The 12,825-nt window shown below is 60.2% G+C and overlaps 1 protein-coding gene across 1 annotated transcript in view; it reads right to left on the bottom strand.

Annotated features, from left to right (window-relative positions):
- TMPRSS6 (transmembrane serine protease 6) overlaps window positions 1–12,825 on the bottom strand; it is a 29,311-nt gene that overhangs the window by 7,858 nt on the left and 8,628 nt on the right. Inside the window, exons 6-9 of the mRNA XM_036252227.1 lie at window positions 11,431–11,635; window positions 8,470–8,606; window positions 6,139–6,251; window positions 5,722–5,831 (exon numbers count right to left, since the gene is read on the bottom strand). Of these exons, the coding sequence (XP_036108120.1) occupies window positions 5,722–5,831; window positions 6,139–6,251; window positions 8,470–8,606; window positions 11,431–11,635 (565 nt within the window). The remainder of the gene's footprint in view (window positions 1–5,721; window positions 5,832–6,138; window positions 6,252–8,469; window positions 8,607–11,430; window positions 11,636–12,825) is intronic.

Below are 12,825 nucleotides of genomic sequence, written 5' to 3'. Positions count from 1 at the left end.
AATGCATTGGTAAATATTTAATTTTCTGTTTTAATTTATAATACTGTAAATATGGACTATGCAACCTGTATAAAGACTCTCTGGGGTGCTCAATAATTTAAAAAAGTCTTAAGGGGTCCTGAAGTGGAAAATACAACCACTTCTCACACAAGAATGCCACAGCCCGGGGCGCAGCCAGACTGGGGTAAGGTGCCACCAGGGGGCACCCCCGAGCAAGCCTGGCCCTTCTTGTCTCTTTAAAACTAAGGAAACAAAGGAGCCCCCAGGGCTGGGAAATACTGGGCAGGGGAAATGAGGGATCAAGTACATCCCTAAACATCTTAAAGTTCAAGGACATGGGACACTGTCCCCACACAGTCCCCGGAGATTGTGAAGAGACAGGAAGGGAACAGAGCCCCGGTGGAGGGGAGTGGAAATGTTCTAGAAGCATGTCTCCTGGTCCCTCTAAGGTACCAGCACCCGCGGACAGGACGTGTTCTCAACTGGAGTCTGAGAGAATGAATTCCAGAATCAGCTTGTGGCTCAGCCTGGTACCCCAGGAACCTGCTCAGCCTGAGCAGCATCTGGTTCTGCCCCTGGAGGCCTGGGCAGGGACGGGCAGAAGCATTCCTGGGGCCTCGCCTGGTCAGTAAATGGCCAGACCAGAATCCAAGGCAGAGGCTGCAATCTAGTTACTGAGACAGTCACTCAACTCAAGATGGTCTGTTAAGCAGTGTTAGTTGTTTTTGTCAAATTTAGGTGCTGATTTTACATAATAATCTAGATTCTCATTTCTCCTGAAAAACAAGCCCCAAAAACACTGGCTGGTGACTGAGGCCGCAGGAAGCAGGCAGGGCACATGTCACCCTGTTACCTGTCCCACTCCCCAGAGCAGGCTGCCTCATGGGACTACACACACCTGATTTCTGGGTCCTGCTGTGGAGCCCCTAGGGAAGGGTATGCAGCCCCTCGGGGAGGGTAGGCAGCCCCTAGGGGTGGGTATGGAGCCCCTAGGGGAGGGGAGGAGAGGCAGTCTCTAGGGGAGGGGAGGGGAGGCAGCCTCTAGCTCTCTGATTCCTCCCTCCCACCAAATGCCACCTTCTCCCCACAGCCTCTCCAAGAAGCACCTTGGAGCCCACCTCTTCTCAGCCACAAAGGCCTGAAGGCACGTGTCTGCACTGTGCTCCGCCTTGCTTTCTCACCTCTCTGGAGTTGGGGATTTTTCCTTTTTGTCTCAGATGGTAAGCAGGGTCCCTGTCAACTGTCTTGCACATCAGCAACTTCACACAGGGAGGAATTCAAGAAAGATTGGATGGATGGATAGATGCCGGGGTGGTGGATAGAAGGGAGGCAGGAAGGAAGGAAGAAAAGAAGGAAGGAAGGTGGATGGATGCGTCCCCTCTCCTAAGGACAGCTCAGATGAGCGGGGGTCAGAAAAGGCAAGCAGTACAGGAGGGAGGACAGCAGCGTCCGCCGCGGCGGCCAGAGCACCGGACCTGGGGCTGCACAGCGGAGTTTCAAGCCCACTTTGCCACCTGAAGCAGCCGTGACCCTGGGCGCATGGCTCAACCTCAGCTTGTGGGGGTACACTTTCTCCTTGGAGGGTGTTTAAAGGAATGCATGAGAAATGACGTCTTTGAAAGCCAGCTGCTGCCACTGTCGGGCTGCGGGTTCACCTGGACCAGCACAGGCCCTGACGCCCAGACCTCGGCAGCTGCAGGCGGTGCTGGCCGCCCAGGGACCTGGAGCAGAACCCCCACCCCCACAGCTGGGCCAGGGGGGCTCCAAGCCTGGGAACCAGAGGCTCCACCTGTCCCCGTCAGCAGGAGACAGGTAGAAATGCTGGACAGATCGCAAGAGCAGGGACGTCACGGGGAGGAAGCTGCCAAGAGGCAGGTTCCTGGAAAGGGGGAAGACGCTGCGGTGACACCCAGCCGAGCGGTTCTGCGAAACCCAGCAGCTGGTGCCTGGATCGCATGAGCCCAGGCCCTGCCCCGCCTCCCCGCCACTCAAAGGGCCTCAGCGAGTCAGGTGGGCACCGGGAGAAGCTGGACAGAAAGCAGGGAGGTGGGGGGGGGGGTGAAGAAAGTGCTCAGAGGAGTGAGGAGATGTGCCCAGGGATGCCCAGGCGGTGGGGAGAGCCCAGGCCCCCTTCCTGCCTCACAGCGCTAGCCCCTGCGGTGTAAGAAGACACCCTCTCCCCAACCCCTCTGCTGCCAGGGGTCACTGGGCCCAAGGACTCGCCTCTCCTCCCTATAAACCCCGTGCCTGGAGGGCTCACCCTTCCCCAGAACTCTCACGTCTTTACGCCCACGCAGCAGATTTTCCAACAAATGCTCATTCACAGAATTTCCCAGCGTGTGCATAGGATGATCATTATCACGAAAGGTCGTAACTAGAGGAAACAGTCTGTCCGGCGCGTCTGGTTTGGAGATACGCCTCTGCCTTCCCTTCTGCACTCCCACAGGGACAGCAGCCGGGGGGCACGGGGACATGAGTCTCCACTTGGGGACCCTGGACCCTTTCCAAAGCTCAGAGAAGATAGGGAAGGGGCTTTCCAGGCGGCTCTTGGAACTGGTGAGAGGCACAGAAACGTCAGCCCTCATCAGGATGCTCATGGCTGGGTCGGACATGCCCTGGCCGAGGGTGAACAGCCAGCACGGCTGCTCAGAGGCTCTCGGGAAGCCTGCACAAGCACGAGCACACACGTGTGCACACATGAGTGCGTGGACGACGTGAGGTGATGGGGGCACGGACCCAGGCACACATACATGCACCCACACACAGGTCTGCCTCAGACCACCTTGCTCAACTCCGGCTTCTCCAGTTACAAGCTGGGTGGCTTTGTGGAAATGACTTTGCCCCTCTGTGCCTCAGGGCCCTCGGTGGTCCATGAAGGCAGCCGGGTAGTGGAGGATGAAGGAAGTGGCAGCTAAACCCCTTAGCTCGGGGCCCGCCCGGCACAGTCAGCAGCCAGTTACTAATTCACGGTTGGTGCCCTCTGGAGATTCTTCATGTCCTCCATCCATGATTGCATTAGTCTTTCCTGGGGGGATCTGTTTCATGCCCACTTCCCAGGTGAGTTCCCTGAGGCTGGGAGAGCTGAGATCTAGCCAAGTAGGAAGAAGAGCCAGGATTTGCACCTGCCTGGTCTCCACACCTGAGCTCCTTCCACATTTCACTAGGAACCAATAAACACAACATGCTCGGTGCATCTTCGATGGGTACACAGTGAAAAGCTGGGCCTGCGCTGGCCTAGCTCCCTTGTTTTGCAGACAAGGAAGGGGGTGTCCCCAGAGCCACATGCAGAAACCAGGTGGCCTCCAGGAGGGGAGAGGTGTGGGGAGAGAGGAAGAGACGGGGGCCAAGAGCCCTGCCAGGCTTCATCCTGCCCACCGCACCCACCCCCTGGATGCACCCCAGGGTCCCCCCACCACCTCCAGGCCAGACGACAAGGACCCCAGTTTCCACACCTGTGCAATGGGCGAGGCCGAGCTCTATGGCCCGTGCAGCTCACGTTTCCTCCAGCTCAGTGATTCTCTGAGACTCTGGGAGGGGAAGCCTCCTCCCCTCCGTTAGAACCTGGCACAGGGCCTGAAATCCCACCACTGGGGCATCCAGGGTCCGCCTCTAAAACCCAGGGTACTTCATGAAGTCCCCGGCGCCCAGTGCCCTTGCCCGGCCCCTCCTGGCTCCTTCAGGAAGGGAGGGAGCACGGCGTGGACAGTCGTGTGTCCCGCTGCTCATGGTGGTGGGCGTGGGAGAAGCCCTGACCGAGGACCCGGGCGCCACCTAATCCACTGAGCCTCGAGTCCCTCTCGGGGAAACGGGATGATGTCACTATGGGTGTCACAGGCCACTGGGCCCATGAACTGGCTGCCTGTGCTGAGCACTGAGCTTGGAGCAGCTGAGCAATGGGCCCGGGCCAGGCTCCAGGCCAATGGAATGGCCACGGGGTGGGACGGGGGTGGGGGTGGGGCAGGAGTGTCACACCCAGGGCCCTTCCCACTCCCTCCTGGCCCCTCTCTGACATATCAGACTCACTCCGGGGTCGAGAAGGTGATAGGAAAACACTATCATTACTCAGTGAGCGTCATGAGTCAGTGAAGCATGGCCACTGTCGGGTCACTCTGTGGGCTCCTGAAGCCTAGGGCCGCGCCCAGCCATCTGCAGTCTGGGCGGGGCCGGGCAGGTAGACAGGGGGCCCCGAGGGAACTCCACGAAGGAGCAAGGCAGTCAGGCCCAGAAATGCCGCCCACATGCTGGGGATGGTGGACACGATGCCTCTGCTCCCAAACGGCACAGCGTCAGTCACACCATCTGACGTCACCCCGGCAGCACGGGCCTGAACTCACGCCATCTGTCACCCCCCAAAGAGCATGGGCCTAAAGTCCCCCCATCTGCTTTTCTTCTTTGTCCTTTTAACCACAGTCCCTGAGCAATTTCAAAAGCCCTGGAAAGGACGATGACGAGTCAGCGAGCATTGTGGGTCCCTGTCACCTTTGTCTGGCTGATGCTTTTGAATAGGGTCAACCTATCAGCAAAGTGTAAGTGTCAGTGAACGGGTACACCAAGCCCAGATCCAAGCATTCCAAAGTCCTAGAACTTTCCAGTTGTTGTTTATTGGAACCTTGGAGGCTCGAAATCTGCGGAGCCAAGACGTTAGACCTTGCGTTAGAGCACCAGCCTCTTACACCCAAGAAGCCCAGCATGGAAGGGAGTGCAGAGGGCCAACCTGCTGTAACATGTGGAGTCTTGTCCAATGTCCTTGAGCCCCAGGTGGGGAGCGTCTCCCGGCTCTGCAAGGCTACTTCAAGACCCTCCTCTCCCCGGCCTCTGCTCCCCACCCAGCAACGGAGCTGGCAGGGCCTCCTTCCCTCCCAGCACGATCACCTGCGTCTGAACCTCCGCCATCCTCTCTCCCTCGCTACCCCAGTTCCCGCACAGCTGTCAGACACGGAGCCCTCCCAGCAAATGTCCCTTCCTTCAGTATCCGCTCGTCTCCTCCTCTCCCACTGCCCCGCCTCACTGCCCACCCCACTCCTGTGCAGCGGTCGGGACCACCAACAGCCCCAGGCTGCCCGGCCCAGGGGACACTGACCAGCCTCATCCTACTGATCGAACTGCCACCATGGCTGACCCGAGTGACCTGGTCCCACTGCGTCCTGCCCACCTCCCCGAGGGACTCACTATTTCTTCAGAAACTTTGTCACCACGGGAGCCAAGGGCAGAAGAGGTAGCAGGGGGTGCCCCAGGGGACACGGGTGACCCTGGTTACCAAGCATCCCGGCGGACGCGGTCAGGTTAGGAAAGTGCCGGGCTGGCCTTGCAGCTTCTGGCCGGGGAGCCACCTGCTTTGCCGAGGGCGAGGAGCGAGACGAGGAGGGGGCCTCCAACTGCACTTGGGGGTTCAGGGACGGCGCTCCGGCACTGCCGGGTCCTGTGGGTCTGCATCGCCTCATCTAAAGATCCGGGCACCAGACAGTGGGGTGACAGCACCCGAGGAAATGAAACCATTCACTCTAAGGTCAACGTCCAAAGTGTCCGATGACAAAGGTGTGTCTGAGACCTTTGGGAGGCTGGGGCCAGGGCAGGGGTGCGACAGGGGCTGGGTCAGGGGTGAGGCCACAGGCCTGAGCATCCCCGCCTTGACTGTCTTCCTGTGCTGCTCCTCTGAGGCCCAGGACTTGGGCTCCCAAGGGGGTACCTGTGGGGAGAGGCAGGGTCCCAGGGGGTGGGTACCTCCGGTTCTGGATCATCCACTGGCCCTGGGTGCACGGCAGGTCGTATTTCTGCCTCCGCAGTGCATAGGCGTCAAACCAGAGGGCCAAGCCATAGTCTAGGGAGGGCACCTGTGGCAGAGGGGGCTGGTCACCAGGCGGCCCGTGGGCTGGCCTGGTGACCCCGCTTTCTAGGGTAACAAAGGGTGAAGGAGGCCTGCCAACAGAGTGCCGGCTGGGGCTGAAGTTTGTTAGCCGCTCAGCAAACAGGCACTGCTGTGGCCAACAGAGCCAGACTGGGCCACCCCCGCCACCCCTCCCAGAGGGATCTGGACCCAGGCCCAGACTGTAGGTGCTTGAGCAGAGGCAGGACAGTGCAGCCCTCCCAGGAGGGGTCCCTGGAGGTCCTCAGGGCGGGTGGGCAGGGTGCAGGGCTCACCGTCAGGTGCCAGGAGCAGTGGGTGTTGGGCGAGTAGTAGCTGGGGAAGTATGGTGTGCTGAGGACGCCCTGTGTCTCCAGCTGGCCCTCCAGGGTCAGGTTCACCTCACAGGCTGGCCCAGAGAACAGTGGTTACACAGGGTCCCTCGGCCCGTCCCACGCACCTCCCTGCTGCCACCAAACAGTAAAGCCGAGTGTGAGTGTGACCGTGATCTTGGACCTCAGTTATCTCGTCTGAAAATGGGGACAATAACAGTACATACCTCAAAGGGTAGTTGAGAGGATTAAACAGACATAAAACACTCAAACAGCCTGGTATGTAGTAAGTGCTCAGTAAATGTTAGCTATTCACATGTGCTGTGCAGCTATGCAGTGCTGGATGCTTACTGACAGTGCTCAGGACTGTGAGAGCCGCAGGTACAGGCCTTTGGGAGGAAGAATCTGTGCTCTTTGTTCAAAGACTAGGTTCGGAGGAGAGTGATTTAGCTGGAGCCACACAGAGTTAGGGTGAGGGATCGAGAGCTGGAGCCACACAGTGCGAGGGTGCAGGATCGAGAGCTGGAGCCACACAGTGCGAGGGTGCGGGATGGAGAGCTGGAGCCACACAGTGCGAGGGTGCGGGGTGGAGAGCTGGAGCCACACAGTGCGAGGGTGCGGGATGGAGAGCTGGAGCCACACAGTGCGAGGGTGCGGGATGGAGAGCTGGAGCCACACAGTGCGAGGGTGCGGGATGGAGAGCTGGAGCCACACAGTGCGAGGGTGCGGGATGGAGAGCTGGAGCCACACAGTGCGAGGGTGAGGGGTGGAGAGCTGGAGCCACACAGTGCGAGGGTGAGGGGTGGAGAGCTGGAGCCACACAGTGCGAGGGTGCGGGGTGGAGAGCTGGAGCCACACAGTGCGAGGGTGAGGGGTGGAGAGCTGGAGCCACACAGTGCGAGGGTGAGGGGTGGAGAGCTGGAGCCACACAGTGCGAGGGTGCGGGGTGGAGAGCTGGAGCCACACAGTGCGAGGGTGCGGGATGGAGAGCTGGAGCCACACAGTGCGAGGGTGCGGGATGGAGAGCTGGAGCCACACAGTGCGAGGGTGCGGGGTGGAGAGCTGGAGCCACACAGTGCGAGGGTGCGGGGTGGAGAGCTGGAGCCACACAGTGCGAGGGTGCGGGGTGGAGAGCTGGAGCCACACAGTGCGAGGGTGAGGGGTGGAGAGCTGGAGCCACACAGTGCGAGGGTGCGGGGTGGAGAGCTGGAGCCACACAGTGCGAGGGTGCGGGGTGGAGAGCTGGAGCCACACAGTGCGAGGGTGCGGGGTGGAGAGCTGGAGCCACACAGTGCGAGGGTGAGGGATGGAGAGCTGGAGCCACACAGTGCGAGGGTGCGGGATTGGGATCTGGAGTGTGTCCAGCTATCCTGCCAGCTCTCCTGGAGTCATGTCCCTAAACCCCCTTGTTCCCTCTCCCCTAAAGCTGCGTCAGAGACTCCCTGCTCTGGCCCCTCAGTTCTAGGCATCCCGTGATGGCAGCCAGCACCCCAGCAGAGTCACCTGGGGACCTGGGCCACTGCCAGGAGCCCTCAGAGAGCGAGAAGCGAAGTGGGAAGAGGAGGAGAAGGAGGGGGAGGATGGGTAGGAAGCAGCAGCTGTGTGTGGCCTCCTGTTTCGGATCCTTCCCACCCAGAGCTGGAAATGGGGGTTTGCTTCGCCTGCCCAGAGGCGGGGCTGCTGCGGCCCAAGGACAGCCAGCAGGTGTAAAGGGGGTGCTTCTCCTGAGAGGGGTGCTGGAGGGGCAGGGGCAGTGGGCAGTGGGGGAGGGGGGCTTTCCCATGAAGTGCTGTGCAGATGCCTTCCCATCTCCCCAAAGACCTTCGGGTACACTGTCGGTGTGAGCACTGTCTGGAGGTGACTCTCAGGTTCCCAGGCCTGTCGACCACAGACCCCAGCCTCCAGGCTCAACCTCGGTGGTGCAAAGGGGAGCGGGACAGAAGGGGCCGGGGAGAGGAGCCACAGGGCCAGGACAGAGGATGGGAGGAGGGGGGAGAGCCAATGAGCTCAGGGAAGAAAATCAGAAGGCAGGAGGGAGAAGGAGAGAGATGGATGAGCGAGTCTGTGTCCCAGGTGAGAGTGAAGAAGGAGATGTGGGAAACAGACTGAGAATAGAAGAAGGAAGAGAGGGTTGGGGTGTGTGTGGGAGGGTGGGTGGAGAGCAGAGACTTCCAGAACCTTCCCTTGCCCTTGTCCCATGCCAACTAGAGCCCAGAAGGTGAAGGGCATGCCCAGGGGTGCATGCTCAGCTTCTGCCACCTCACTCCTCCCCTCCCCAGGTACCCGAGCCCTTACCCTGGAAGGCCACGGGCTTCACGGACAGCGCGAAGGGGTCGTAGTAGCTGTACAGGCCCTTCTTCCAGACAACCGCCATGACAGCGCCCGACGCCAGGACCTCCAGCACGGGCTCCTGGCGGCTGCAGCCATAGACCCTGGGGACAGAGACCGGTGGAAAGGGTGTGCCAGGAAGGGCATCTGGGAGGAGCACAGGAGAATCTGTTTATCTGAGCGTGCAGCCAGCCTGCTGTGTGTTCACAGACAAGCTGTTGACCCTCTCTGGTCCAGGGGGCTGATCGGAGGCCCTGTAAGGTCAGGCCAGCATCTCAGGTGAGAAAGGCCAGGAGGTGGCTCTGACTTCCAGAGCTTACATTGGACTATGCCAGCTGACGCCAGCCCCACAGAACCCTTCTACCCCCTCGGAATCCCCATGACCTCTGAGTATCCAGCCTGTGCCCGAAGGAAGACCAGACAGGCACCTGTGGGGACCGCACCCGCTAGCTGGCCACACCCTGTTCTGGGCTGGGACAGAGAGGAGGCAGGAGTATGGCCTTGGGGCCCCTAGGGCACCCCAGGATGCCACCAGAGCTTGAGGCCTGAGAATAAATAATGCTATCTTAGGGTTCTAGACTCAGAGGCCTGAAGGCCCGCCTGCCAGGGTCCTAGGAGACTGTCCAAGTCACTGCTCGCTTTCTCGGTGGGGAAGCGGAGGCTCGGGACCATGCCAAGGCCCCACCGCAGGTCCACAGCAGAGACAGAGGGCACCGGGCACTGCCTGTGGCAGGGCCTGTGTCCCCTCCCCGCAGGCGCCCCTGGTCTGCCATCTCAAGCAGGGATGGTCCCGGCTTCCCCAGCCTCCGAGGAACTGCCTAACCCTTGTTTCTGACAGAATCCTCCGAGCCAGTGCTGGTTCCGAGACCTGTTCCCAGGAAGCGAGGAACCCTGCCTCCGAGTGGGCCGCCACCTTCCGCAGCGAGGCCCTGCCTGTCGCCACCTGTCGGCCATGGACTCGCCCCGAGGGAGTGGGCGCCCATGGGGCCGCATCAGGCATCCCTGAAAGTGTGTGCGTGAGAGGCAACCACCGCCTCAAAACCCAGGTGGAGTGAGTAATCCCAAGGCAGCTCCCCGGGGGCCCTGAGGCCGAAGGATCCTGGGAAGGGCTCTGGCCTCGGGCTCGGCTCTCTCCAGGGAGGGAGAGGGCACAGCTGCCCCCGTCCCGTTCCTCCTGCTTTTACCACCTGGTCTGTTCTCGTTGCTGGGTGGCCCCCTCCCTCCCCCCCACACACACCCTCCCTCACCTGCTCATCTCCCCCAGTAAGTGGGAGACAAGACAGTGGGGTCAAGAGGGACCTGGAGGTCACTTTTAAGGGTGGCTTCAGCTTTTAATGTTGGGGTTTCTCTCATTTTCTTTTATTGACTTAGCAGCTGAGCCTTGTAACTAAAATGTCCCCAGTCTCCCAGGGTGTGGAACACATGCAAACAAACCAGGAGGTTAAAGCAGTTAGTGTCAGCCCGAGGACCGAAGGGTCATGGGTTCAATTCCCAGTCAAGGGCACGTGCCTGGGTTGCAGGTCTGGGGTCACGTGGGAGGCAACCAACTGACGTCTCTCTCTCACATCAGTGTCTCTCTCTCTCTCTCCCCCTCCCTCTGTCTCTTGCATTCTATCTAAAGAATCAATGGAAAAATATCCTCAGGTGAGGATTAAGAAATAAATGAATAAATAAAAATAAAAATGGGCGAGGGTCTGCTCTGCTCCCGTCACCACTAACGTTCCCCCTCACTCTGGACTGCGAGTGAGGACCCCAAACGTGTCTGTCATTTTAGACCTTGCCCTTGGGTCTGAGGTGCAGTGAGCCACCTGCCCAGCAGGGACAGAGCAGCACCCAGCAACCAGGAGGGGGTTGGAGGGACACTCAGAGAAGCCCCAGGGGAAGTTTGTCAGTGTCCCCGCCCTCCCGAAGATCAGATATCATCTGGCTTCTCTGCACTTCCCAGACCCAGCCCACGCGTAACCGGATTGAGGGCAGGGCAGGGAGGGGACAGATGAGTGTAGGCCTCCTCAGAGCCTGGAGACTCAGAGGCCGGGGAGGGCTGGGAGGAAGCCTCACCCAGCTCGCCCGCCCGCAAGGACTGCCCTTGATCTGAACATGAAGGTCCCACCCCCACCCCTAATGGAAGCTGGCCCAGCCCAAGCGCAGAGAAGGCAGCAGCCCGGTGCCCCCATTGTCTCCCCCCACCTGCTACAGAACTCTGTAGGCCCAACACCCAACCCCTCCCCTGTGGGGAGGTGACCAGGCTCCAGAGATCAAGGCCACTTCCAACCCTTTTGTGGTCTCCCCATCCCCCACTAGCTGCCCTCTGACTCATTACCTCTGCATCCACATCCAATCCTCTGTCCTAAAGCCCCACTCCTCTGCTCGAGAGGGAACAGTTCGTCCCCCCTCCCAAGTATTAAAGTTGGAATTGCTCCTGGCACTCAGTGCTCTGTCACTTTGCCCCACCTGGACAGCAATCCCACATGTGAGGATCTCGGGACAGATGGGCTGATCGAAATCCTCACAATAACCCTGCAAGGTGAGCATGATTGCACACCCATTTTACAGGTGAGGAAACTGAGGCCCAGAGAGGAACGTGACTTGCCTTAGGGCACACATCCCGAGAGCAACAGAGTGGGAGTTGAAAGTGGGGGCTGCCAGACTCGGAAGCCTTCTTCTAACAAGCCAGGTAGCCTCCCAGAACGGGCCTTAGGGTCATCTAGTACAACTGTTCTGTTACGAAAAGGGAACCGGGCAGGGGAGGGCACTGCCCACAGTCCACAGCCATTTCCAGCTTCCCCTCCCCCTCTCCCCCTGGGCTAGCCTCACTGTCTCCCAGATAGTGACCCTGAGCTCACACAGCCCTGGGCTCAGAATGCTCGGTGTGACCTTTGACCCCACACCACACCCCCCCCACCATCCCCCACCTTCCCAGGGACTCACGAGGTGATGAGCCTCCCTTGCAGGGGCCCGGCCGCGTCGTACATGGCCAGCCGGTCCCGGCAGTCGGCCAGCATCCATTCGAGCCTGAGTTGGAGCGTGAGACCCTCAGGGCCCTGCAGGTGCCACAGGCAGCTGGAGGCCAGGTGGTCGGGCCTCTTCAGCTGGACGACCTGGCCCTGGCCCACGTAGCTGTAGCGGTAGCAGCCTGGAGGGGGAAGGGACAGGCCCCTGACCTCTATCAGTCAGGCGGTAAGACCAGGAGAGCCGGGTCCTCCCTGGCGGGGTGGGGCGGGAGGATTAGCTGGACAAAGTCAGCCCCGAGGAGCCACGTCCCATCTTCCTGTTCCCTGTGCTTCTGTCTCAGTCTCCTCACGCATGCATCCCTTCGTGGGCTCACTCATTCGCGCACTGAGCTGTTCGTGCCAGGCGAGCGCCAGAGGAAGGCCCCGTCACGCTGGGAGAGCAGGACCCGCTCGGATCACAGACCGAGCGAGGCGGCTGCGCCATAAGGGGGGCAGGGCGAGGGTTTCATTTCAGGTGGAGAGAGGGAGTGAGTACGGCGGGGCTGGGGCAGGCCTAGGTAGAGGGCGTGAGCTCCAGCTGATGACATTGAACCAGGAGAATGAAACCCGTGGCATTGAGCAAGTGTTGGCTACGCGGGACCTGAACTGAAGACTCTGCACTCACGTCTCATTTACCACCTCTGTGAAACCGTTTCTGTGACTGTCCCCATGTCGCAGACAGGCCTGAGCTCACCTAAGGTCCACCTGATCTTTGTGGGCCTTGGTTTTCTCCTCTGCAGAATGAGGACAATGACATCACCCTTGCAGGGTTGTCAAAGCTTCAGGGTGATGCATGCTTGAGTGTTCAGCACAGTCCCTTGCACACAGCAGGTGTTCAATACATGCAGTGGCTGTTCTTCTTTAAGCAGGTCAGGGGGAGAGGGCAAAGGTGGAGCTGGAGTGAAAGTCCCGTGACTTGTCACCCTTCATCCGGTCCTACTGGAGGCTCAGCCGCAGCCCAGCTCATTGGTCGCCCTCACTTCACACCTCCCGATCGCAGGCACACCCTCCGCACCGCAGCCCGAGGCTGTGTCCTCTCTCACATGTGCGCTGAGCATATGTGGTGCTGACTTGCAGAACCAGCTGCACCGTTCAATCATTCAACATAGCCACTGGGAACCTATTCCGTGTTTGACTTAGGCGCCAGGGAGCAGCCGTGAGCGAACAAGCTCCCCCATGGAGCATGAAGACCTCAGTTAACCCTCACCGTGAGCCTGTGAGGCAGGGAGGCTGTGTTCTGCCAGGATGTGGGACTGAGGCCCGAGGGAGAGGCAGCTGGCGGGCAGGGAGTCCGCACTCTGCCCCACAGCCCCAGCATCACTGCTCAGCCGCT

The sequence above is a fragment of the Molossus molossus genome, unplaced genomic scaffold (assembly GCF_014108415.1).
Source record: "Molossus molossus isolate mMolMol1 unplaced genomic scaffold, mMolMol1.p scaffold_m16_p_10, whole genome shotgun sequence".
NCBI lineage: Eukaryota > Metazoa > Chordata > Mammalia > Chiroptera > Molossidae > Molossus > Molossus molossus.
Note: the sequence above shows the minus strand (reverse complement) of the source record. Positions and strands in the feature narration are given on the sequence as shown.